A 24,050-nucleotide genomic window follows, 5' to 3' on the forward strand; every position below is an offset into this window, starting at 1 on the left:
GCAATGCAGACAGACTTTATTAGTGATATCAATACAGTAGAGGTGCCCACGGAGCAAAGGGAAGGGACCCATGCCTGGACCAGTCCCTTCCTCCTGCCCCTGCTGGGTCCCAGGAGGATGAGGCCTGGCCTGGGCCAGTTCCTCCTGTTCCACCTGAAACACATGGGGATGGAGAGCCAGGGCTGGCCTTGCTTCCTGCTCCTCTTGTTACCACACCAGTGTTATGACTTCCTTGAAGGGATTAGATCTCTCCCTCCCCAGCTCCTAGGCAGGGAACCCTAGCTACTGGGGAGGGGCATATTTGGGAGGCCTGAGGCCTAGGAATAGCCTCTAGACCCCTACCTGACCCACACCCTTTAGTTCCCTGGGGCCCAACACAAGCAGGTGGAGGGAAGGCAGAGGCTTCTTCATGGGGTATGGGTCCCCAGCCGTTTGGGCTTCAGGGAGCCCCACAGCGACTGAACACCCCTGCGGACAGTCCACCCTACACGCCGTGCCACGGACTCAGCAGGGGGTGCTGGGAGGCAGGAAGTGGAGGCCTGGGAACGGGCATCCAGACACTTTTGGTAGCGAAGCTGCGGAGGCAAGGGGGGCAGTCACTCTCCAGCCTGCCTCACATGGGGCCACGCCACCACCACGCCACCCTACCGGCTTACCATGCACGCAGCCTGCACAGCCTCTGAGAGGCTGGCAGCATTGGGCTCGCACCAAAACATGTGGCAGCAGAAGGAGGCTGGGCCGGCAGCCATGATGAATGCAAACGTGTGGACATCTCTGCCCACGGCCAGGAAGGAGAGGAAACGCACCCGACACTCACCCAGCACTGCCTCTGTCTGCATGGAGGGAACTCAGTTAAAAAGGAACACCACCCCACACTGTGTTCCACATCCATCTTAGCAGCTCTTCCCTTCACCCCCTGTCTCCCCTCCACGGCAAGGCAAAGCCACGACTTCTACCCCAGCTCTTTACCTGCTGGTGCAAGATGGTGAGGGTAGCAGGAGCCACACTGACATGACTTGGGGTCCACTGCTCACGGCTGCTGGAGGACAGGACTGACTCGAGGGCCCCATTAATCACATCTACCCCTAGAACATATGGACACAAGACACCACTGAGGGTAGAGAGAGGATACCCCAGCTCTACCCTAGAACTCGAGCTCCACCCAGTCAAACCCAGGGCCTTTGCCCCATCCCCACTTTGCCAGCCTACATCTTGGACAATGCTGTCCAAGTATCCCTTCCCTGGGGCCCCTGGCTTCAGTAATGGACATTTTCCTACTTTTTAAAATCTTGAATCCTAGGCTCGTTATTTTCACTGGCTCTGCCTATTCCTCCACACTTGTGAACTGACTGACCTCCCAAAGTTCTGACTTCCCCAAATTGTACTCTCTCAGCGCTCATCACACTCAGACACCACATTGCTTCACACCACAATAACTCCCAAGTCAGCCCCTACAGGCCAGTCCTCTCCCAAGACCCAATTATTTTTTAAGTTAATCTATTTGAGGAGTGATTACTCTGTATCACACTGTGCTAAGTCATCACAGTGTATTACCTCATTTGTGCCTACACAACAACTTCACAACAGATTATTTCCATTTTACAAATAAGGAAATGGTAGAGATAGGTAACATGCCTTAGGTCACATCAAGGAATGGGGACCTGAGCTCAGGCAGTCTGATTTCAGAGCCTGGGTTCTTAGCCATGCCTTTCTCCTACCTCTTCTCTATATTACTAGTTTTCAGAACTACAAAGGCTTTCAAGATCTTAGTTCTACTCAAGAATGTCTATAATGTGCTCAAGGGCCAAGGAACCCAAGGTTCCTGACTTTTAGATCAATCAGGTTTCCCTTATAATGCATGTTCTCCTCCACCTCAAACTGCTGTTAAACATTTCCCCTCATGGATCCCACTTCTGCTTGCACTCAGCAAAGCACCAAGGCAGGAGCACATGGTGTGGTGAAGGCATCAGTTCTAGTCCCCACACTTATAAGCTGGCCATGTGATCTACTGTCTCTGCACAATGCCAGTGCAAAAGGCGTATGCCTCCATGGTCCACTCCCAGGCCCTCTGCCCCTTTTAGTGCCTCTCAGCTCCCACTAGGAGCGGACCATGTGGACTCTTTGTAGGCAGAGGACAAATGTCTTTCTTGAATGTCTTCTCCCATCTTGGCCTCGCTCATCTTACTTCTGGCTGGAGCAAGGCCAAACGGCTCCCAAAAGCATGCGAGTCTTCCAAAAACTGGCCTCCCCAGAGCTGTCAAGCCTCATATTTTACTGCTCCCTGAGCTTCAGATGATTTGTGTAGCATTATTATTAACAACCAATCTTGGCAAATGGCCTGCAAGGCAGATGGGGAATACAAAGCAAGAGAAGATAATGCCCTTGAGGGACACAGACTGCAACTGAGGGAAAAGCCTCTGTCTTGAGTGCCCTTTCCCCGCTGGACTGAGAAACTCCAGACTGTCATCCTTCAGGGCTCCGACTAGGTGTTCTCTAGGAAGCCATCCCTGCTGCAGGGCAGGGAGAAGACAACTCTGAGACAACTCTTACCACAACATCTTGTAACTGCTGGCAAACTTTTTTCCACCCTGGGCTTTGGCCATCTCAAGAACAGAAATGGAATTTAATTAATCCCTCTGTCCCCAATTCTAACACAGCGCTTATTTGCTGAAGAAATTCCAGATGCATGAGCAAGTCACTCTCAAGGCAACATGAGCAAATGCACCCAAACTGGTAAAACCAAGTGTCACAGAAGTGGATGGGCCAGGTCATATTGCAGAGTGCTTAAAAAGCCAGGCAGAGGGGTGTGATGTTTATGACATTTACGCCAGGGCGATTGGAAATCTCAAAGTTCAGTTGTGTGAAAGGGACATCGAAGTCAAACTGCTGAGTAGATGTGGCAGTGGGAGATGGAGCCTGGCCTCAGAGTCCTAGGAGGTTTGGCAGGGAAGCAGTGAAAGCAGTGGAGCAAGGTATGGAAAAAGGCGGTCAGATTTGATAACAACTCAGGACTAAAACCTACACCGTGACCTTGACCTCCAGCCCCACATGCAATCCCCCTTATCCTGCTGTGCTTTTCTTTTTTCTTTTCTTTTTTTTTGTATCAGTTGTTGCCTTCTAATATACTCCATGGTTTACTCATTTTATTGTCTGTCTCTCCTTGCTAGAATGTAAGCTAAATAAAAGCAGGGAGCTTTGTCACTTTTGTTCATCAATGTATGCCAAGAAGCTAGAATAGTGCCTGACACGCATCAGGCACTCATTACCACTTGTTGAATGAATGAGTGATTAATGAATGAATACTGCAGCTTCTGGAGGGGCTAATGTTAAAAAAAGGAGGTTAAAAAGGAGCATAAGATAAAGCAGGAAGTAAGTTTAGAGGCCACTTGTCCAAAAGTGTGGAGCTGATGGAGCAGTCAAGGGTCACAGCCAGTTGATCTGGCATAGGGAGGACCTGAGTCAAGTGGTAGATGGAAAAAAGCACATATGGGAATGGGGGTAACAACCAGAAGAGCCAACAAGGGTTTAGAAGTTGAGGATGAGAAGGAAGAAAGCAAAGGCATAAGGGTCAGCATGCTTTTCTCAACTCTAGCTCCAAGTCTTTGGCAGTGATACTGAATCCAAATGAAATATCCACTCCACTCTGCAAATCCAAGCCTTCTTTCAAAACCTCAGTTCAATCCCCACCTTTTCTAAGAAGGGTCCCCTCTTTCAATGTAAGATTTTGGACATGAAAGTCAGCATGGTATGAGGGAAAGTGCAGAGAATTAAAGATGACCAGGGTTTGACTCCTAGGTCTAGCTTTCCTGGCCATGTAATCTGAAGCTAGTCTCATTTATTCATTAATTCATTTTTTTAATTCATTCATCAAAAATCTGTTGAGTTCTTCCTAAGTGTCTTTTGACATGATATGCCACCACTTCTTCAAGTAGCCTCTTTTCTTCTTCCTGCCTCTCTCCTGTTGTCACTATCCTTGGCACTTTCATCCTCCACCCATCCACTGAATGTTGGAGGGCCTCAAGGCTATGACTAGCCTCATTTCCCTTCTCACTTCAGGATGCCCACTTTCCAGGGTCAAGCTACTCTACATCCATGGCTTTGATTACCTCTACAACCCAATAATGCCAAAACTTCTATCTCCAGCCCAGACCTCTCCTCTCAGCTCCAGATCTGTGAATCTAGCTGCCAATCTGACTTTGCCTCTCAGTTTCCCCAAAGGCACCTCAAACTCAGCATGTCCAAATGTTAGCTTACAATCTCCACACTCAAATTGGCCTCTTCTAACATCTGCCACCTTGAAAGAAAGAATCCACTATCCAGAAGGTCCAACAGCCAGGAACCTAGGAGTCACCCTTAATGCCTCTGTCCCTCACCCACACTGAACCAATCACCAAGGCCTGTTGACTATACCTGTCGAAAGAGCTCTGGAATCCATGCACTCCTCCTCAGCTCCACTGTTGTCCAAGATACTCTCATTACTGGCCAGGACTACTGCAAGGGCCTCCTAACTGAGCTGCTCACATCTACCTCCACCCGCCTAACAGTCCCCTCCATGAAATAGCCAAAGTGAGCTTTCAAAATTCAAATCTGATTAAGGCAAGTGCACTCTTGGAGACTTCAATAACTCCTTGCTGCTCTTAGGATGAAGAAAAAATCATTAACATAATCCCTGAGATCCCTGACCTGGTAGCCTGGCCACTGCCCGGCTCTCAGCCTCATCTTGCATTGGCCTTCTTTCAGTACCTTGGAAGTGCCAAAGTGCCTCCCACTGTAGATCCTGATCTTCCCCCATCCTACGCCCACCTCCATTCCACTTGACTGCATTCACTTCTATTCATTTTTTGGATTTCAGTTCAAATGTCACTTTCACAGGGAAGTCTTTTACGACCCCAGACTAGATGAAATTCCTCTGTTATATCTTGCTACTTTCTCTCAAGGAATAACTCACACATTTATTTGTGTGCTTATTTTATTAATTCCTGGTTTTTTTCTACCACAACCTTCTATAACCTCTATGAAAATGGGACTGCGGCCACTGTTCTCCCAGCGCCTAGTCCAGGGCCTGCCACATGGTAAGCTTCAAAGGTATTTGTTAAGTGAATGAACAAATAAATAGCAGATACTATGACAGCACTGAAATATAAGAGTTAACCAGATCAGGCCAGGCACAGTGGCTCAAGCCTGTAATCCCAGCACTCTCAGAAGCCGAGGCGGGTGGATCACTTGAGGTCAGGAGTTCAAGACCAGCCCTGGCCAACACAGTGAAACCCCATCTCCACTAAACATACAAAAATTAACCAGTCCTGGTGGCGGGAGCCTGTAATTCCAGCTACTCAGGAGGCTGAGGCAGGAGAATTGCTTGAACCCGGGAGGCGGAGGTTGCAGTGAGCTGAGATCATGCCACTGCACTCCAGCCTGGGGTACAGAGCAAGACTTGTCTTTAAAAAAAAAAAAAAAAAAAACTTATTTGCGACAATAATCTATGTGACAATTATGCTCACTGTTTCCTTCTCCTGATACTCCCAGCCCACAGCTCATGCTGTAACACTTAACCCAGCTACAGGCTGCTGTCTGGTGTCTCCAGTCATCTAATAGCTGCCTCCCAATCCCACCAAAGCTTTTCCATGGGATGAAGGAGTGGGGTCTCCCTCTGTGCCTGGTTCAGCACCACTCACGTGGCTGATGCTCAGCGAAGGCATGCTGACTGCTGCTATAAGCAGGAAAGTGAATATAGCTAGGACAGAAGTACAGGGAGGTGGGATGCATTTTAAAGGGTAGGGAGACATGAAGCATGAGGAAGGTCTGGTAGAAGAAGTATTGGAAGGCAGAGGGTAGGGGCAGAGCTTTAGGATCAAGGTAGCAGCCCCTGGAAACAGGACACACATACCAACAGGTTTAGCAACAGGTACATTCCCCAGGTAATAGACTTGGAACTTCTGGACCAACTCATTCTTAGGCGCTGGGAATTCCACTATGGGAAAGAAGAGAAGGTTGATCATGGTGGCAAACCTTGCTCACACCCAGTCCCCACCAGCAGGGCATAAGCTAGACACTTGCCCAGCCGAGGTCCTACTTCCATCTCGTCCCCTGCCTCCCTTTAACCGGAGTTCCTCCACTTATTGGAGTATTCAGTCTTCATGTGTTCATTTTTCTATCAGCGCTGTCCAGGAGCTCATGCCTTTCCTTGAGTCGCCCACCTTTGCCAACAAATTTGAGCTAGACCTGGAGGGGTTTTGACACTGACCTTGGAAAGGGACATCCACAAGTTTAGAGTGGTCCAGGGAGAGTCCATTTACCAAGCAGCGGGCATTACGCCGATCGGCCATGATCTGAGGAAGGAAGGCGAGGAGCCAGGGAGCATCTATTAGAGCCTCATTGCCCTGGGGCCCCCCCACCCCACTCAGTAACCCCACCCACACCCTTGTAGAGTGAAGGTGGCAGCTAGTCCAGGGAGTGGAGGGGGCCGTGCCTTAGAGCAGATCTCATGCAGGCTTGTGGCGATGTTCTTGGCAGGTGCCTCACAGCGAAACACGTGGCACTTGAGCATCTGGGTCAGCTTATCACGAGCTACGTAGGCAAAGTCCCTGTTGGGGGAGGGGCACCTCAGTGTCTCCCAGTACCATCCAGTGCCAAGCCTGGTCCCCACCCCACGCACGTCTTCCCTGCCCGTCACAGCTCCTCCAGGGCTTCTGCCCACAGCTGGTCCCCCATAGGTGCTGTCTTCTGGAGGGAGGGTAGACAGGCAAGCATGCTGAGATGGAGAGTAATGGTGGAGCATAGCGGGTCAGAAGGGGCAGGGCAGAAGAGGGGAGCTTGGGTGCTTCCAGGCATCTGGTCCAGGTGCAGGAGGGGAAAAATAGGCACAGTACCTCTCTCTGGGTCCAGCAGCACAAGAGAGGCAAAGAACAGAGTTAGAGAGGAGGACTCTGATGCTGGATGAACTCCCACCCTGGAATCCCAGGCCCTGTTCCCACCTTCCACTGTCCCGCCCAACGCCCCACACGCGGATGCTGATGATGGGTTGGGCGTGCAGCAGTGCCTGGCTCTGTGGCTCCACTAGCTTTAGCGTCTCGTCCTCCAGCTGTAGTAGCAGATCCTTTCCCTGCAGGCCCAGAAGCAGGCACTCAGTGGGACTCCAGCCAGGATGGTGGCTGATCTCTGACTCCTGCAGCTCAGGGGATGTCAGCCACAGCTCTGGGGCCCCTGCTTTGGTGTCAGACCACCCGCCCTGCAGGCCTCACTCTAGTGCAGGTCACGTGTCATCTCTCACATCGACTCCACTGTTGTTAGGCTACCAACTCGCAAGGTCCTAGCCTGGGGTCACTCATCCATCCCACAGGGCTGCCACTTAGGGAGGGCCAATATGCCCCTTTCCCAGCCTGCTTGTGGGCAGGTCAGACCTCCCATCTCTCATAATTCCCTTCACACTCTCTCACAGTACCACCCCCGCTGGCTCAGGTCCTTACCTCCCCCCAGCCCCCAGACATGGGGTCATGCAGGTTGTTTTTGTGGTAAGAGAGCTGACGGATGCAATTGTTGACTGCCACACTGCTGCGTCCAGGGGCCAGCTCCTCCTCGGTCATCTCTACCCAGCCTAGGGAGCGCACGGCGAAACACTGCCAGACACAGAAGAGGGGCAGGAGGTAGAGGATCGGAGTCAAAACTGGAGAGCCCTCAGCACAGGACACAGCCGAGTTCCTGAATACAGAGTATGGCAGGAGGCAGGGTGTTCTGAACTAAGATGGAGAAGCTCCCCAAACAGGATGTGGTTAGGGAGAGGGGGATGTGGTGAGGGTGACGGAGATATCATATGAGACCCTGGCTAGTACTAAAAAGCACCTGAACCAAGACTACGAGGGCCCCCAACCTGTCTGTTGGGCTGGTTGATTTAAAAATTGGAAGTGCCTCCAGCTCACTCACAGGGCTCTTTGCTGAGACTGGAAGAACTCCTAACTCAGGACCTGGGGACTGCACTGAGACCCCTCAGAGCACAATATTAGGGGCTGTCCTACACACAAGAGGGCCCTGGTCTCAGAATGGGTGTCAGTCTTGAACAAACCTTGATCCCTGGGTTGGTATTCCGTGGGGGAAGCTTCTCCTCCTCTTGGGGCAACGGCTCTGGGCTGGAGGCAGATGGTAATACTTGGCACAGGGCCCCCATAAATGGAGCTGTCCCAAGGCCCCTTCCAGACAGATCTATCCCACTGCCAGCCCACTGCATCTGGCAGCTCACCTGAGGCTCTGAGCTGGGAAGGTCAATGTCCCCTCCTCAGGTTCCTTCAGTCCCAGCTCCACTGGGGCCTCATCACTGGGTTCATCCTTGGGAAGGGGATTGAGGAATCAGGATCAAAGTGATGTACCTCCTCCAGCTATCCCGTGGTAAAGCAGGTCCCCTTACTCACCTTCCAAAACTCTCCATCCTCAAAGCCTTCTCCGTGAGCAAAACCTGTCCAGGTGAGCTAGGAGGAGGGAAGGGAGTAGTGAGCGAGTGTCCTATCCTACTCCAGCAGCACATACTCCCTCCCCTGGCCCAAAACCAACAGGCCTGTGAGCCTTACCTGGGACTCCTCTTGGGGGCTGCTCCCTTGTGAGGGGGAGGCCTGGCCGGGGGGTTCCCACTGGGTGGTCCCTGTTGGGATGTGCCAGTAATAGGTCCCTGAGGTGTCCTGGACCCTCATCCATCCAGCCGGCAGGTCGGAATCCGTCTCGAAGGCGGTGGGGTTCCAGAAGGAATCTGCCAGGTGGGAGGCTTGGTGAGGGTCAGCCTTCCTAAAGAGCAGACAGCTGGTGCCTATGCCCAGTCCCCTCTGAGACCCCATGGTTGAGAAGGGGTGGAGGAAAAGCTATACCACAACACAATTCCTGCTTCTGCCTAAAGCCTATAGTCTGGAGTCACTACATGTGGGGCCACCAGTAGGGGACACGGCTCAGGTCTCCTTCTGGGCCCTGTTGGTGGCTAATGTGGCCACACTGCAGAAAGGAGGAAGGCAGGGAAGGAGGAAGGAAAGGAGCAAGGAAGGTTGGGTGACCCCAATTAACCTCCTTTCATACATATCTCTATCTCAGTGAACACGAAGGGGAACACTTTTTAGCTCCTGCACACATACATGTACACACAGACACACAACACATACAAGCCCTACCACACACCTGTGTAGCCACAAACACCAGGGTATGCAACACAGAAAATGCCAGCACAGATGGCAGGTATCACACACAGGTGCACATGTACGTGCATGGGCAAACACACACACCAACCTTAGCCATACACTTATGCAGACACCACAGAGGCATGCACATGCAGCTAAACATACGAGCCCCTGTCACACAGGTGTGCAGACACCACACCACAGTGGCACCTAACACATGTGTGGGTACCATACATACAGGTGGACCCACACTCAGACACACGGCATACATCAAACCCTGCCAAATGTGTGCAGACACCACAGACACTCACTTCCTGACCCTTGCTGCACACAGTTGCAAGCAAACATGTCACGCACATACACACATACCTCGCATCTGTGTCATACACCCTTGTCTGCCGGCAGAGCCACACCACTCCATCCCTGTAACCCGCTCATGCGTCCTCTAACTCTTCTTTCCCTGTCAGCCCCACCCCACATGATGCCCAGCCTCGTGCTGCCCCTCACCTGGGCTGCTGTCCTGCAAGATGATGGCCAGGAAAAAGTCCTGGGAGAACGTGGCGCTCATTCCCGGCCCCTCCTGCCTCCACCCTCCCTCCTCAAAGCCCCTCCAGCCCAGCCAGCTGGGGCTCACAGCCTGGTGCTGGGCTGCAGAGAAAAACTCATCCCGCCCCCTTCTCACCAGGGCAGAGCGTCTGCCAGGCAAGATCCTCCCCCGCTTGAAGCTTGCTAGGGAGGGGCCAGGACCACTGTGCAAGGGAATCTCCTTGAGGGGGTGGGGAAAGGAGGAGAAAGGGAGGTTCATGAGACCCCAGCCCCTCCTGCTCACACCTCTTCTTCCTCACCCTGGCTCCCCTCCCCCAATCCTGAATCTCCATCCCACCCTCCAGTGGTTATCTCAGTGCCTAAGCCAAGCCCTGTCTTAGGGATACCAGGAGACAGCCCCTCAGGAATACCCCACCTGCCTGGGGCCCTGCTGGGCCTATAGCTCTCAGCATAAATAGGGTGTGGTTTCAAGGCCTTCGGGGATCCTGCCCGTCCAGAACCTGCACACCAAGGGTGGGCTTTGAGCTCCTGAGCCCCAGCAAGCTTGAGGCTGGGCTTGGGGCTTCCCAGCACCACCCCCCACCCCTCACCTGCCAGGGCCCAGCTAGGCTGCAGCGTCTCCTCGGCAACCGCAGCACCAGGACCAGCTGGAAGCGCCCAGACTGCTGACGTGCTTCCCGTTACCAGGGAAACCAGGAATCCTGACTGGTCCAAGAGGCAGCACTAAGGGACAGGCAGTCCCAAGACCCTGGCTGCTGGGCAACCAGACACAGCAGGGCTGGAAGTGGGCGTCGTTACTCCAAGGTGGCTGCACACCTGATGAGTTATTCAGGCAGGGTGCTTCACCATCCTCAGCTTCCAAATGACATGGGCCCACAGACACCCAAAGAGGAGTGGCTCTTGCCCATCCACCTTCTAGGCAGCCATCACCGCCTCTCCCCGCCCCCACTTCCCCCTAACTCACACCCTATGGAATAAGGTTTTCAATAGGCGCCTGAAACTTAACTGAGGCTCAGGGAATACCTGCTGTTCCCCAGAGACCCTCCATTGCCTCAGGACTCTCCTGCTAAAATCCTCCAGGAACACCACACCTAAGGCCTCCATGCCCTCCATAGCCACAGTCTGCTTCAGGAGGGCTGGACACTTCTGGAATCTGGGGACCAGTTCACCATCTCCTGAGTGACACACACCAATCCATCTGCCATCCCTGACAGCCTGCACCTTCCTGCTTCAAAGAGCTTCATCCTTCCGATCTGTCCTGGAAGGGCAGCTTCTCCCTGCTTGGCCATCTGGGAGGCCCTTCTGGAGCCTGGCACATCTCCCTCCAAGCACAGCCCACCCAGGCCTTTGCTTTCACATACATGCATTTATTCCAGAATGTACACCTTCACTCCTGCATTGATTCATGCAGACACTTACACATAAAATATATTAAATGTTCAGATATCATTCCTTCCTTCCTTCATTTATTCATTCACAAATGCCTTTAGTGGCAAAGCCAGGTGTACTCACTTGCTCAGGAATCAGTGATTCACTTAATGCTCTCCCCTTCTCTCCACCCCACATAACTAACATAGCCCAGGCTACTGGCATTTTTTTACCTGGATCATTGCAAAAACATCATTAACTGGTCTTTCTCTTCCTGTCTGGTCTTCTCCAATCTCAGCTGCACACTACAGCCCAAATGATTCTTCTGAGATGCTAAACTAATCAAGTAACTTTCCAACTTAATCCTCTTAATTGTTTTGCACTGCCCTCAGGATAAAGTCAAATTCCTCCCCAGGTTTTATGTGTTGTCATGAACCCCTGTCTGCCTCTCAGCCTTACCTCTGGCCACTCCCCTTCTCTCTCTTGGCTTGGGACACGCTCCTCGTCCTCTCCCAGCCCACCTCCCTTTCTCGGGATTTTCACCTGGCTATCACCTACCTCTCCTTCAGACATCAGTATACATGTCCCTTCTAAAACTGACCCATTGCCCTCTCCCCCACCACTCTCACAGGCAGGGTCAGGGGCCCCTCCTGGACTTCCCCAGCCCCAGAGAGCTCATCGCACTGATCATAACCTCCTGTTTCTTTCTTTGTCTCCTCACCAGGATGTCAAGGCCAGGAGGGTAAAAACATCTTTGCCTCACAGTCTACATTTCCAGCATTTAGGACAAGGCCTGGAGCAGAGTATGAATTCAACATAGGTAGTAAAGTTTATTCATTCATCATTCATTTAATTCATGAATTCATGCATTTATGCATTCAATCCATAGCTCTATGAATATCCTACAATAGGAAAGAGAAAATAATTTTTGTTCAATTCTAGCCTCATTTCTGCAGAAGCACAAACCTTCTCTGCAGCCCTCTTGGTCATAGCAACACAGTCATAAAAGAGTAATCAGTGACTTGGCCCCTTTCCTGGGCTGGCCCCCACCTCTATCCTCAATTCACAAAGTTTCCACCAGTGCAAGATTCTTGAGAATCCTCTCGCCCCTCCAACATCCTTGCTGAGGTCACTGCCCAGCAAACCCATCCCAGCTCTTCAGCAATACTATCCTCCTATTCCTAGAAGCTTCATAGGTTATTCATAGTTGCAGCCACCACAGTGACCAACCCAGGGGCAACTGAGCAACTAGGCCTCTATCTGGTCACTGACTCATACCTCCTAGTCTTGCAAACTTGCAACCTACAACCTGCAGACTGATGCAAGCCTCAGACAGACTGTGTGTGGCCTGCACCGTGCTAATTTTTAAAAAATAGAATTTGTCATTAACGTTTAGAAATTGGGCTATTTTACACCAATATCTAGTTTTCAGTTTCCCTTTAACTGGCTGCATTGAGACTACATTTTTCCTCACCCCAATCCCACATGTAATCAGCTAGAGTGCAGGAGGGGCTGTTCCTTTTAAAAGGAGTTGAGGCAATGACTGCCAAAGGCCACTAACATCACGAAAAGAGAGGCAATCAGACTTTGCCTTTGGTAGAAGTATTTAATACCACCTATGAAATATTCTTGCAAAAGCAAAACACAAAAATGCTCAAATCTGAATCTGATCAAGGCTCTAGAACTAACTACCAATTTACAGGAAATCCAGGGGAAGAGGAGCATGGTAAATATGACCACAGGAGAGAGTCTGAAAAATCCAGACCATAGAAAACCCAGGACAAACAACATGATTCTTCAGTTAAAAAACAAAAGCAAGACTGCAAGCAAAAAACAAATAGACAGAGGGGGAACTTGATCAAACGAAACTTTAAGAGATAGATCAGGCTAGACATGGTGGCTCACGCCTGTAAGCCTCGTGCTTTGGGAAGCCAAGGTAGGAGGATTGTTTGAGAACAGGAGCTCACGACCAGCCTGGGCAACATAGTGAGACACTGTCTCTTTTTTATTTTTTATTTTCTATTTTTTTTGAGATAGAGTCTCACTCTTATTGCCCAGGCTGGAGTGTAATGGCTCAATCTCGGCTCACCACGACCTCAACCTCCCATGTTCAAGTGACTCTCCTGCCTCAGCCTCCCGAGTAGCTGGGATTACAGGCGCCTGCCACCATGCCCAGATAATTTTTGTATTTTTAGTAGAGATGGGGTTTTACCATGTTGGCCAGGCTGGTTGTGAACTCCTGGGCTCAAGCAATCCGCCCACCTGAGCCTTCCAAAATGCTGGGATTACAGGTGTGAGCCACTGTGCCCAGCCTCAATCCAGCCTTTTTAAAAACATAAATATCAACTGGATATTTAATGAGACTAAGAGATTATTATTAAATTTTTGTAGATACATTGATATTATGGTGGGTTTTTTTAAGAGTTTTATCTTTCAGAAATGCAAAAGTAAACTTTGTTGTTGTTGTTGTTGTTGTTGAAAAAGGGTCTCTGCCATCCAGGCTGGAGTGCAGTAGCACAACCATGGCTCACTGTAGCCTTGACTTTCTGGGCGCGGGTGATCCTCTCAGGTCAGTCGCCTGAGGAGCTGAGACCACAGCCGCTGATGCCACCGCTCCCGGCTAACTTCTTTGTATTTTTTATAGAGGCGGGGTTTTGCCATGTTGCCCAGGCTGGTCCTGAACTCTTGGGTTTAAGCAATCTGACCATTTTAGCCTTTCAAAATGCTGGGTTACAGGTGTGAGCCACTGCACCCAGCTGTAAACATTTATAAATAAAAGTATTTGCTTCAGAATAACCTACGCTGGGCCTAGGAATGGAAGACAGCATGTAGATAGCAAGATTAGTTATGTATTGATAATTGGTAAAACTGGGTCATGGGTAAATCAGGCTCATTATTCTTTTCTTTTCTTTTTTTTTTTTTTTGAGATGGAGTCTTGCTCTGCCGCCCAGGCTGGAGTGCAGTGGCCGGCTCTCAGCTCACTGCAAGCTCCGCCTCCCAGGTTCATGCCATTCTCCTGTCTCAGCCTCCCGAGTAGCTGGGACTACAGGCGCCCGCCTCGTCGCCCGGCTAGTTTTTTGTATTTTTTTTTTAGTAGAGACGGGGTTTCACCATATTAGCCAGGATGGTCTCGATCTCCGGACCTCATGATCCGCCCGTCTCGGCCTCCCAAAGTGCTGGGATTACAGGCTTGAGCCACCGCACCCGACCATTATTCTTTTCTCTCTACTTTTGTATATGTTTGAAAATGTCCAGAATGAGTTTTTCGAAAGGGGATGGTGTGCAGCCCTAGGCTCATCTGAACTGCACGTTCTCTACAAAGATGGCACAGTTTGGGGTACGGGTATGGTGTCCGCTGCCTGGTGAGGATGGGGGTCTTTCCTAATCTTTCTTAGACCCCCATCTACAGAAATCCAGGGTTGTGACTATAGCCCATTATCTCCACCCTCTGTTCCTCAGCTTTTCCTGTATTCTCTACATGACATTAGAAAATGTGGAGACTCAGCTGATTTAAATGGGACATATTTAATTATTAAGCCCTGGAATCCTAGTATCTATTCTCCTCCCCCTACCCAAAGGGTTTTCTTTTCTAACTTTTAGTCAATATCCTACTCCTGACAGCAGCTCCCCACAGACATGACCTGTTAAAACGGGGCAGACTGTCCCAAGTGCACCTAAGTGCACTGTGCTCTGTGCTGTGGTGGCAGTGTAACACAGGGCCAAGAGCTCAGACCTGGACCCAGACCTGGTTTAGATCTCAGCTCTATTGTAATCTCAGCCTGTCTGTGGTCTTGAGAAAGCTACTAAACCTCTCCGGGTCTCTTTTTTGTTATCTGTAATATGGGGATAATCACAGTATTTACCTCACAGCTTTACTGTGAGGATAAAGCCTGAAAATGCTGAGTAGAGAGCCAGTTACCTAGTCAGTGCCCAGTAAACAAACTAGTCCACTTATCAACCATGGTGGCATGCATAATGAACAGATCCATCCATCCGGGCATGCATGATGGTCAGATCTACCAGAATGTCCCAGCACTCTCTGAACGAGAAAGCCTGGACATGGCCTGCTGTGGCCTCAGGACATGGGCTCTCAGCTCACATCAGGCTGGCGCTGGCCTCTATATGAGAGGCCTAACCTCTGCCCTCACACCCTCCCACATGCCCATGTCAAGCTCCACAAGGTACCTGTGTCCTCTGGGGAGCCATAGGAGGGGCTGCCCTGGGATAAGGTAGCCCAGCTTGAGTCCTCGTCACTGGCTGCACTGTTCCGCATGCCAAACAGCAGGCTGGCACTCTTGCTGTGTTCCCGGGGGCCATCTGTAAGGGCTTGGGGCCTGGGAGGGGCCTCCACACTCTCCAGGGGCTCAGGCAGCCCTGGGGGAGAAGATAAGTCCTCCTCCTCCTCATCATCATCATCCTCCTCCTCCTCCTCAGCCTCCCCTGCCGCCTTCTCCTCTCCCTCATCTGGCCCCTGCTCTTGAGTGCTGATGATCAGGCCAGGTCCTCGTAGGCCTCGGTTGGCCGCGTTGTGGGCTGAGAGCTCCAGCTCAGAGTACAGGTGTATCAGGCCTTTGGGGCCCAAGGGTGCCATCTCAGGCTCCTGGCTGGCCTCCTCCGCCAAGGTCAAGGTCACATTGCGATTCTGGTCACGGTGGGCTGTGGCGGCCCGCCGGAGTTGGTTCTGGCCCTCTTTTAGCCACTTGGCATTGGCAGGGCCTGGCTCAGGCCCACCACCCTCCCCCATGGTGCTACGCAGGTCCTTGGGTCCCACAGCTGTGGCCTGCAGCTTGGCGTTGAGCAGCTGGTTATGGGCAGCGTGCAGAGGCAGGGGTAGGCTCAGTGTAGGGCCTCCGTGGCTGTTGGCATTAATGGCCGACTGGCTCAGTGATGATGGAACAGACATGGCCTTGGCAGCTCCTGTGGGGTGGGGAAGGGAGATGCTGTTGAGCCTCTGGTCCAGAACAGCAGCATCACAGCTTCTGCCCCAGGGCTATGCCCTGTGCCTCCTCATCTCCCTGCACTAAGCAGGCTAGCACCCATGGCTCTGTATCCTATGAGAATGACTGGGCTCATCTTCTGTCCCAGCACTATCGTCCCCATCACAGGCCAGGCCCAGGTCTGAGGCCCACCCCATCCCTATATCCCCTGCCCTGAACTTTCTGGGATGGCACAGCTGGTGCCTGCTCTGCCCTTGATCCCACCAGCAGGGCCTCCACACAATGGCTCTCTGTGCCTCCCCACCCCCCAGCTCATCCACCCGGGGCTTACTGTGCCAGGAACACCGCTGGAGTGGGACTGGCTTGTGTGTTTTGGACACTGATCACTGACTGCCCCTCTCCTGCTGCACTTCCATCCCAAGCCCCACCACTGTAAGCTCCTCCGGCTGTGTTCCTAGTCCCATAAATCACTCAGCTCAACCAGCCCCCGAGCCCACCCCATACTAGGGACTGTGAGGACAGGAGCAAACAAGCTGCAGAACCAGCCCTACAGGGCATGGCACAGGAAGGCAGGTCACAGAGGGAGGGTGCTCGGCTGCAATTCATGGCTCCTCTGGCCAGATGAAGCTACATCTTGGTGACAATTTCCATGAAGTAGCTCCCCTTGGGCACCGGTCCCTCTGCCAGCCCTTATAATGCCCTGTCCTGGATCACTATGGGAGCCTTTCCCCTGGGCCCTTCAGCCTTTCAGATCTTTGCTTTTTGGGGTTTTTGTTTGTTTGTTTGTTTTTGTTTTTGAGATGGAGTCTTGCTTTTGTCACCCAGGCTGGAGTGCAATGGTAGGATCTCAGCTCACTGCAACCTCTGCCTCCCGGGTTCAAGTGATTCTCCTGCCTCAGCCTCCTGAGTAGCTGTGATTACAGGTGCCGACCACCATGCCCAGCTAATTTTTGTATTTTTAGTAGAGATGGGGTTTCACCATGTTGGTCAGGCTGATCTCAAACGCTGACCTCGTGATCCGCCTGCCTCGGCCTCCCAAAGTGCTGGGATTACAGGCGTGAGCCACTGCGCCCAGCCCAGCCTTTCAGATCTTTGACCAAATGTCACAGCCTCAGTGAAGCCTTCCCTGAACACCCATTTTAAAACCACAGGCTACCTCGGTCCCTCCTCAGCAATCCCTAATTCTTCCCCAGCACCTGTCACCATCTGACAAGCCAATTTGTTATTTACTTTGTCTAATGATTGTCTCCTCACGACTACAATTTATAATCTCCGTGTTGGTGAGGATTTTGCCTTTTTGGTTAAATGCCTAGTGCCTAGCATAGTCCTGGCACAGAGCGGGACCTCCATTAATATTTGTTGAATGAATGTATGAATCAGTCCCCATTTCCTCCAGGCTTCACTTTGGCCTCTCCTCTGCCAGTGTCAGAAAACACTTTGGTTGTGTTACTGCACCTCATGGTGCCCCACACAAACTCCACCTGCCTTTCAGGGAAGTGGACGTCCTGTTCCACAAGGCCAGCTCCCCTCCCGACCCCTCCCTCTGCCTCCTCACAGCCCTTCGTGGCTCAGCTTCTCGCAACCGTTTGAGTCCCAACTATCCTTCCAGCCCGCCGCCCAGGGACCCACCCTCGGCCCCATTCTATCCTCCCCACTCTCCCTGACCTTCCAGCTGCTCTGCTGCTCTCCTTCCTGGACCCCCACAAGAAAGTGCTCTCTCCCTGGACCCTCACCAGCCCCCGATTTCAGTTATTTCTCCCTGACCAACCACTGCCCACTTCTCTCTCATCCTGAGCCCTCCATGCAAGCCGTCCTTCAGACAGCCCCTACCACATTACTCTCTCCTCCCTCGATGGCCTCACTGATTCTCTCTTCCTACCCGACCCTTCCACCAACACACAATTCTCCCTCACTGACCATCCCAACAAACACTGCACTGCGCTCTTTCTAATTCCCATTGTACAGACCTTTCTCCTTGATGTCTTATCTGAGAGTTCCCTATCTCCCTGTTCCTCCATAAAGGAGTTCTTTCTTTCCCCGACTCCCCACTACCTCCCTTCCCTCTGTGTCCTCAGCACTGAGCACAGGTGTTGCAGCTACCTGAGCAAGGCTTGCCCATCTCTCCAGGCGCAGTACGCCCAGGCTGGAGTGCAATGGCATGGTCTCGGCTCACTGCAACCTCCGCCTCCTGGGTTCAAGTGATTCTCCTGCCTTAGCCTCCTGGGTAGCTGGGATTACAGGTGCCCACCACCATGCTCAGCTAATTTCTGTATTTTTTTTTTTTTTTTTTTTTTTTAGTAGAGATAGGGTTTCACCATGTTGGCCAGGCTGGTCTCGAACTCCTGACCTCAAGTGATCCACCCACCTCAGCCTCCCAAAGTGCTAGGATTACAGGCTTGAGACACTAAGCCCAGCCCCATAGCTCACCTTTCTATGTCTCTAGTTCCTCAGACCCTAGGGCGATGCTGCCCATACATCTGTAAAATGAAAAAGGTTTATGCGCATGTGTCTGCCTCACGTGTAGCTGTTGATCTGCTCAGTGTGACTCCTCCTGGCCAATGAGAAAACTCATGGCCACTGGAATAAATGAAGAAAAAAATAGATAGCTCTGCCTCCTCCCAGAGCCACAGTAATCTTCCAAAAATGGAAACCAGATTGTGTCACTCCCTGGTTCAGAAAATTGGAGGGCTCACCACTGCCTTTCGGATAATGTCTGCACTCGTTAGCAGAACACCCAAGAGCCCCCTTGAGCCAAACTCTATAACCTGTCAGACCTCTCCCTACCTCCCACCTCCTTTATACCTTATACTCCAGCCACAAGAAGTGTGGCAGATTCTGGAACATGTCACACACTCTTAAAGCCCTGGGTCTTTGTTTATACTGCTCCCTCGGCCTGGAATTCTGTCTCCCCTCGTGAGAACCTCTGCTTGTATTTCAAAACTAACCTCAGCAGTCACAGCTCCTAAGCAGTCTTTCCTGTTCTCTTCCCACCATCAAGTGACTATTCTCTCCTTCGTGTTTCACAACATCCAGGACCACATTCGATCAGAATATCTGAGACAGTGTCTTATTCTATTTCACATTCCCATTACCAAAGAGAGTGTGCTGTGTGCCGCCATAGACTGGGCTGTCGCGCAGAAGGAACGAAAGGATGAACGGGACAGACACAGGGGCTGGGAGGATCTACGAAGCTCAGAACTGGCTGGGAATAAATACCAAGAAAGGCTGTGTGGCCCAATGGGCTGGAGAGGAGCAAAGGGAGCATTTGGGAGGGTGTCAGAGAATGCTAAAGGATCCCCGAGAGGGAAGTAAGATGGGACAGGAATCCTGGAGAGGTGAGGGCTGAGATCTAGGAAAAGGGAGTGAGGGAGGTAGCTTAAACCAATATCTTGGCACAGACACTGTTCAAGAGTGGCATCTCCATGGGTTTCAGGAAGTAGAAGACTCCATGACTCTGCCATGCTCGGAGGGCCTTAAGGATGGCAAACTCTTCTCTGAAGCAGTGGTGTACAGAGCCAGGTTTCTCAAAGGCCAGGCTGAGACTGACCTCCTTGGCATTAGGAGTTATGATCTGAAAAGGGTGCATGCGCTGTGAGGCTGAAACAATGAAGAGCCAAGTTGACTTCAGTGCAGCCCTGCCAATCTGGTCACCAGGCCAGGAAGTATTAGAGGAGGAACGGGGAAACTGTTTAAGTGCTGAAGCCTTAGCATCTAGCCTGAGGTGGTGTGATCACCAACACCCCACCGCTCGAGGTCAAAAAGATGACCTCAGTCCAATTTTTTTAGAGAAGGAACACAACCTAATCTCTCCCCTCTCACTGGAGTTACCAAAGGATGCAAAGAGCCAAATGGGTTCTGGCTCAAGGCAGGGAGCTGAGCAGGGGCCTCAGGGCAAGAACTGAAAGAAGTAGCCACTAAGCCTGAAGATCCTGGTATCAGACCACAGGGGTTGGGGTTAAGTCTTGCTCCAAGTCAGGAGTTGTCTAATCTGACAGCTTACCATATGCCAGGCACTGTGCTAGACACAGGTGAGAGTGATGAATAAAAAAGAAATGGTTCTTCCTCTGGAGGAGTTCTCAGTTTAGGGGGAAACAGTCATTGAATAACTTGTTACAACGCAGTGTAACGCCAACATCTAGAACAGTGCCTGGCACCCATAGCATTCCCTATTTGTTGACTGAATATCATGAAGGAGGAAGAGGAGGGCATTACAGGAACCTGGGGCTTGCTATAGCCAAGACATCAGCAAAGGCCTGCCTGGGACAAGGACATAACTCTCTGTGGGCCACCCCTCTCAGAGGATGATCTCCCCTCCTAATTCACAGAGGAAAGGGAAGCCATCCAACTGGGGAACATCCTGAAACATAAAAACCTAACCAAACTTCAGCACCTATCCCTTTCTTTCCTTCCCAAAACCAACTGCTTCACCTATCATTTGGATTCTTCCTATGATGCCTTTCCAGGAATTTTATGCCACTGTTTATCTATTTTCTCTTCTATATAATCAACCTCTCCTTCTCAATAGGATCCACTATCTCCCAACTTGACCTGACACTCCTCCAGAGCCACTCACTGCTCTTTCCTCCCCCATACAGGCAAACTTTCTGATAGAGTTGTCTCTACTCACTGTTGCTACTTCCTCACCTCCCACTCACTCCTCAACTCTTTCCAAACCTGCTTCCACTCCCAACACGACTCAGAAACAGCTCCTAGCAAGGTCAACATGACCCCTGTGTCATTCAATCCAACAGACACAGTCCTCATCTTGGTTGTCCTCCCAGCAGCATCTGACCCCATGAATCTCTCATCCAGCCTCTATTCGTGGCCTCCACACTCTCATCTCCACACTCCTCATCTCATCTCATCTTTTACACTTCTTGTTACTGTTTGCTGGGTTCCTAAACTCCTCTGCTGGCTCATCTTCCTCTATTGGCTATTACATGCTGGAGTTTCTTATGGCTTATTCTCATGCCCTTTCCTCTTTCTTATCCTATAATCAGTATAAATATTCATTCATGCCCACAGGTTCAGTTATACACTGATGATTTCCCAATTCAAATCTCCATTTCAGACCCCTCACCTGAGCTCCAGACAAGTACATTAAACTTTCTACTCAACATCTCCACTTGGATGTCTCAAGCTAATATACCCACTCGTCTTTCCCACTCCCACACACTAACTGGTCCTCTTTCAGGATCCTGCCTCATGGAATGATACAATCCATCCTATTCTGTGAATCTGAAGTAGGGGTACATCTTGACATGTCCTTCTCCAGCACTTGCTATGTTCAGTCCATCCATAGGTACTGATGATTGCCTCTCTGAGAAAAATTTCTGAACTGCATCTACTCTCCACATCCACTACAACCAAGGACAAAGACCTTAAGACAAAATTCTTTTTTTTTTTTTTTTGAGGTGGAATCCTGCTGTGTCACCTAGGCTATAGTGCAGTGGCAAGATCTCAGTTCACTGCAACCTCTGCCTCCTGGGTTCAAGCGATTCTCCTGCCTCAGTCTCCTGAGTAGCTGGGATTACAGGCACACACCACCGTGCCCAGCTAATTTTTGTGTACTTTTAGTAGAGATGGGGTTTTGTCATGTTGGCCAGGCTGGTCTTGAACTCCTGACCTCAAGCGATCCTCCCGCCTCGGCCTCCTAAAGTGTTGGGATTACAGGCGTGAGCCATTGTGCCTGGCCTTTAAGACAAAATTCTTTTTTTTTTTTTTTTTTTTTTTTTTGAGACGGAGTCTCGCTCTGTCCCCCAGGCTGGAGTGCAGTGGCGCGATCTCGGTTCACTGCAACCTCTGCCTCCTGGGTTCAAGCGATTCTCCTGCCTCAGTCTCCTGAGTAGCTGGGATTACAGGCACACACCACCACGCCCAGCTAATTTTTTGTATTTTTAGTGGAGATGGGGTTTCACCATGTTGGCTAGGCTGGTCTCGAACTCCTGATCTCAGCCTCCCAAAGTGCTGGGATTACAGGCGTGAGCCACTGTGCCCAGCCAAGACAAAATTCTTAACATGGCCTAAATTTCCTGCTCAGTCTGGTGCCTGCCTTCTTCCTCCCTGCCCCTGGCTTTGGTCACTCTGCTCTGCAGCCTCAGTAACCTTCTTCCGATTCCTCAAAGACATCATGTGTTTTCCTTCTACAAGGTGTTTGCACATGATTTTCATACTGCCTGGGACCTCTTCTCCTACTCTCTAAGCTGAATCAACTTCTACTCACCCACTATATTTTAGTTCAAACGTCACATTCTCAGAGAAGCTGACCTCGACCCTCTCTCCCTATCCCCGTGACCAGTTTAGCTGCTGCTCTTGTGCGTTCTCAAGGCACCATACAGCTTCTCTTCATGGTATATATTACATTCATAATGTTATTCTTATTTGATTTTTCTCCTAGATTGTCAGCTCCAAGGACTCAGTCTCTTTTGCTCACAGTTATATCTTCAGGACGTATATAACACAGTGCCTGGCATGTATTAGGTGCTCAAATTATATGTGTTGCATGAATAAGTGAGTGGAAGCATTTTTTAAAGGATCACTCTGGGTGCTGTGTTGAGAACAGTTAAAGGGAGGTAGGCAAGAGGGTATGCTATTAAAGTAGTCAAGGAAAAAAAAAAAAAGGTGGTGGCCCAGATTAACTTTGGTGGCAGTGAGAAAAGAGCAAAATGAATGGATTTGAGAAATATTTAGGCAGTGGTGACAGAACTTGGTGAAATGAGATGCAGAGGGTGAGAGAGGGGTTAATCTCAAGTCTTGCTCATGACTCCACATTGGCAAATAGCCATTTCTGAGATATGAAGAAAGAACAGATTTGGAAGTAGGGTACAGAGAAAACCAGGGCAGATAATTTAGCTTGGAATCTATAGGTTTGGAATTCCTGTTTGTCTTTCAAGGAGATGTCAAGAGAGCAGCTGAATATATGAGTCTGGATTTCAGGAAAGAAGTCTGGGCTGGATATATAATTTGAGAATCATTAGCATATATATGAAATTTGAAGCTTTGGGAGTGAATAAAATATCTGGGGAGAAAGAACAGAGAAGGAGAGAAGACAGCTCGGGACAGAGCCAAGAGCCTTACCAGCATCTAGAGAGTAGGAGAGGAAGCAAATGAGATTGAGAAGGGCAGACAATGCTGTAGGGCAGAAAGCAGGAAAACGCTTCAATGAGAGTGAGTTGACATACCCCACCGAATACTACTCAAAGGTAAATGAGATAACAGTGTCTACTGGAGTTCTCCACAGGGAGGTCTCCGGTGACCTTGTCCTGGACAGTTTCAGTAACTGTCAGGGACACAGAGCGGAGTGATTTTAAGAATGAATGGGAAGTAAGGAAGACAGCAAGCGTAGACTCTGAAGGGTAGAGAGAGCTGGGACTATAGCTGGAGGGGCTCAGAATGCAAGAGATACACAGGCGGATACAAAACAGGTTAGGAATTGGCAGTGGGAAAACTGATCCTACTGAGTATTCCTGCTAGTGCTAGGCCTCCTGGCTGAGCTGTGGACACAGCCGCCCCAGGGCACACCCCTCGGTCGCCGAGGGCAACAGAATGCGGCTTGACAGATCCAGGGCCTGGGACCCCTGCTGGAATCGGCGCGGCCTGCCAGCCCACTCCACTCCACGTCCCCTTCCCGGCCCTGGGCCTCCCCTCCCCCAACCCCCACCGCCCCTGGTTTCGCGTCCTCCATACCCGCCCCTAGTCACCCTGAGGGGCAGGAGGTAAAGGGCAGCGGAGGGGGCAGTGTGAGGGCCCGAGTGGACCCTGCGATGGTGGGTATGAGGGGACGCTCCGTAGGCGCGTGGTGAGAGGGCAGCCCGGGGATGGGGGATGGGGGATGGGAGATGGGGCCGGCCGGGGGACCCGGGCTGCCGCGGTGTAGGGGCTGTAGGGTCCGCCGGCCGCTGGGGATCGGGACGCAGCCACTGGGGCTGGGCCGGGGCAGGGACAGCTCCTACCTGCGCGGCGAGTCCCGGGCCCAGATGACGGAGGTGGCTCAGGCTGCGGGGTTCGGGCTCCGCCGCGGCTTCTCCATCACAACATCCCCCGCCCAGGA

At 51.1% G+C, this 24,050-nt stretch overlaps 1 protein-coding gene across 5 annotated transcripts; it reads right to left on the reverse strand.

Moving 5' to 3' along the window:
• On the reverse strand, positions 1–24,050 carry APBB1 (amyloid beta (A4) precursor protein-binding, family B, member 1 (Fe65)). 5 transcript variants are annotated; one of them, XM_011954305.1, is made up of 15 exons: positions 23,953–24,050; positions 15,249–15,980; positions 8,559–8,734; positions 8,403–8,459; positions 8,234–8,319; positions 8,060–8,123; positions 7,467–7,616; positions 6,975–7,102; positions 6,870–6,875; positions 6,470–6,584; positions 6,245–6,329; positions 5,888–5,971; positions 970–1,085; positions 657–833; positions 1–575 (listed from the first exon to the last, which is right to left on the reverse strand). In XM_011954305.1, exons 2-15 carry the CDS (start codon positions 15,964–15,966, stop codon positions 408–410), a joined length of 2,130 nt encoding a protein of 709 aa, XP_011809695.1. In that variant the 5' UTR covers positions 15,967–15,980; positions 23,953–24,050; the 3' UTR covers positions 1–407. The 5 variants fall into 5 exon arrangements, with proteins under 5 accessions (XP_011809695.1, XP_011809699.1, XP_011809696.1 ...); XM_011954309.1 differs by lacking the exons at positions 15,249–15,980; positions 23,953–24,050 and adding an exon at positions 10,286–10,561; XM_011954306.1 differs by lacking the exons at positions 15,249–15,980; positions 23,953–24,050 and adding an exon at positions 9,657–10,302.

Source organism: Colobus angolensis, unplaced genomic scaffold (genome assembly GCF_000951035.1).
Source record: "Colobus angolensis palliatus isolate OR3802 unplaced genomic scaffold, Cang.pa_1.0 Scaffold381, whole genome shotgun sequence".
Taxonomy (NCBI): Eukaryota; Metazoa; Chordata; class Mammalia; order Primates; family Cercopithecidae; genus Colobus; species Colobus angolensis.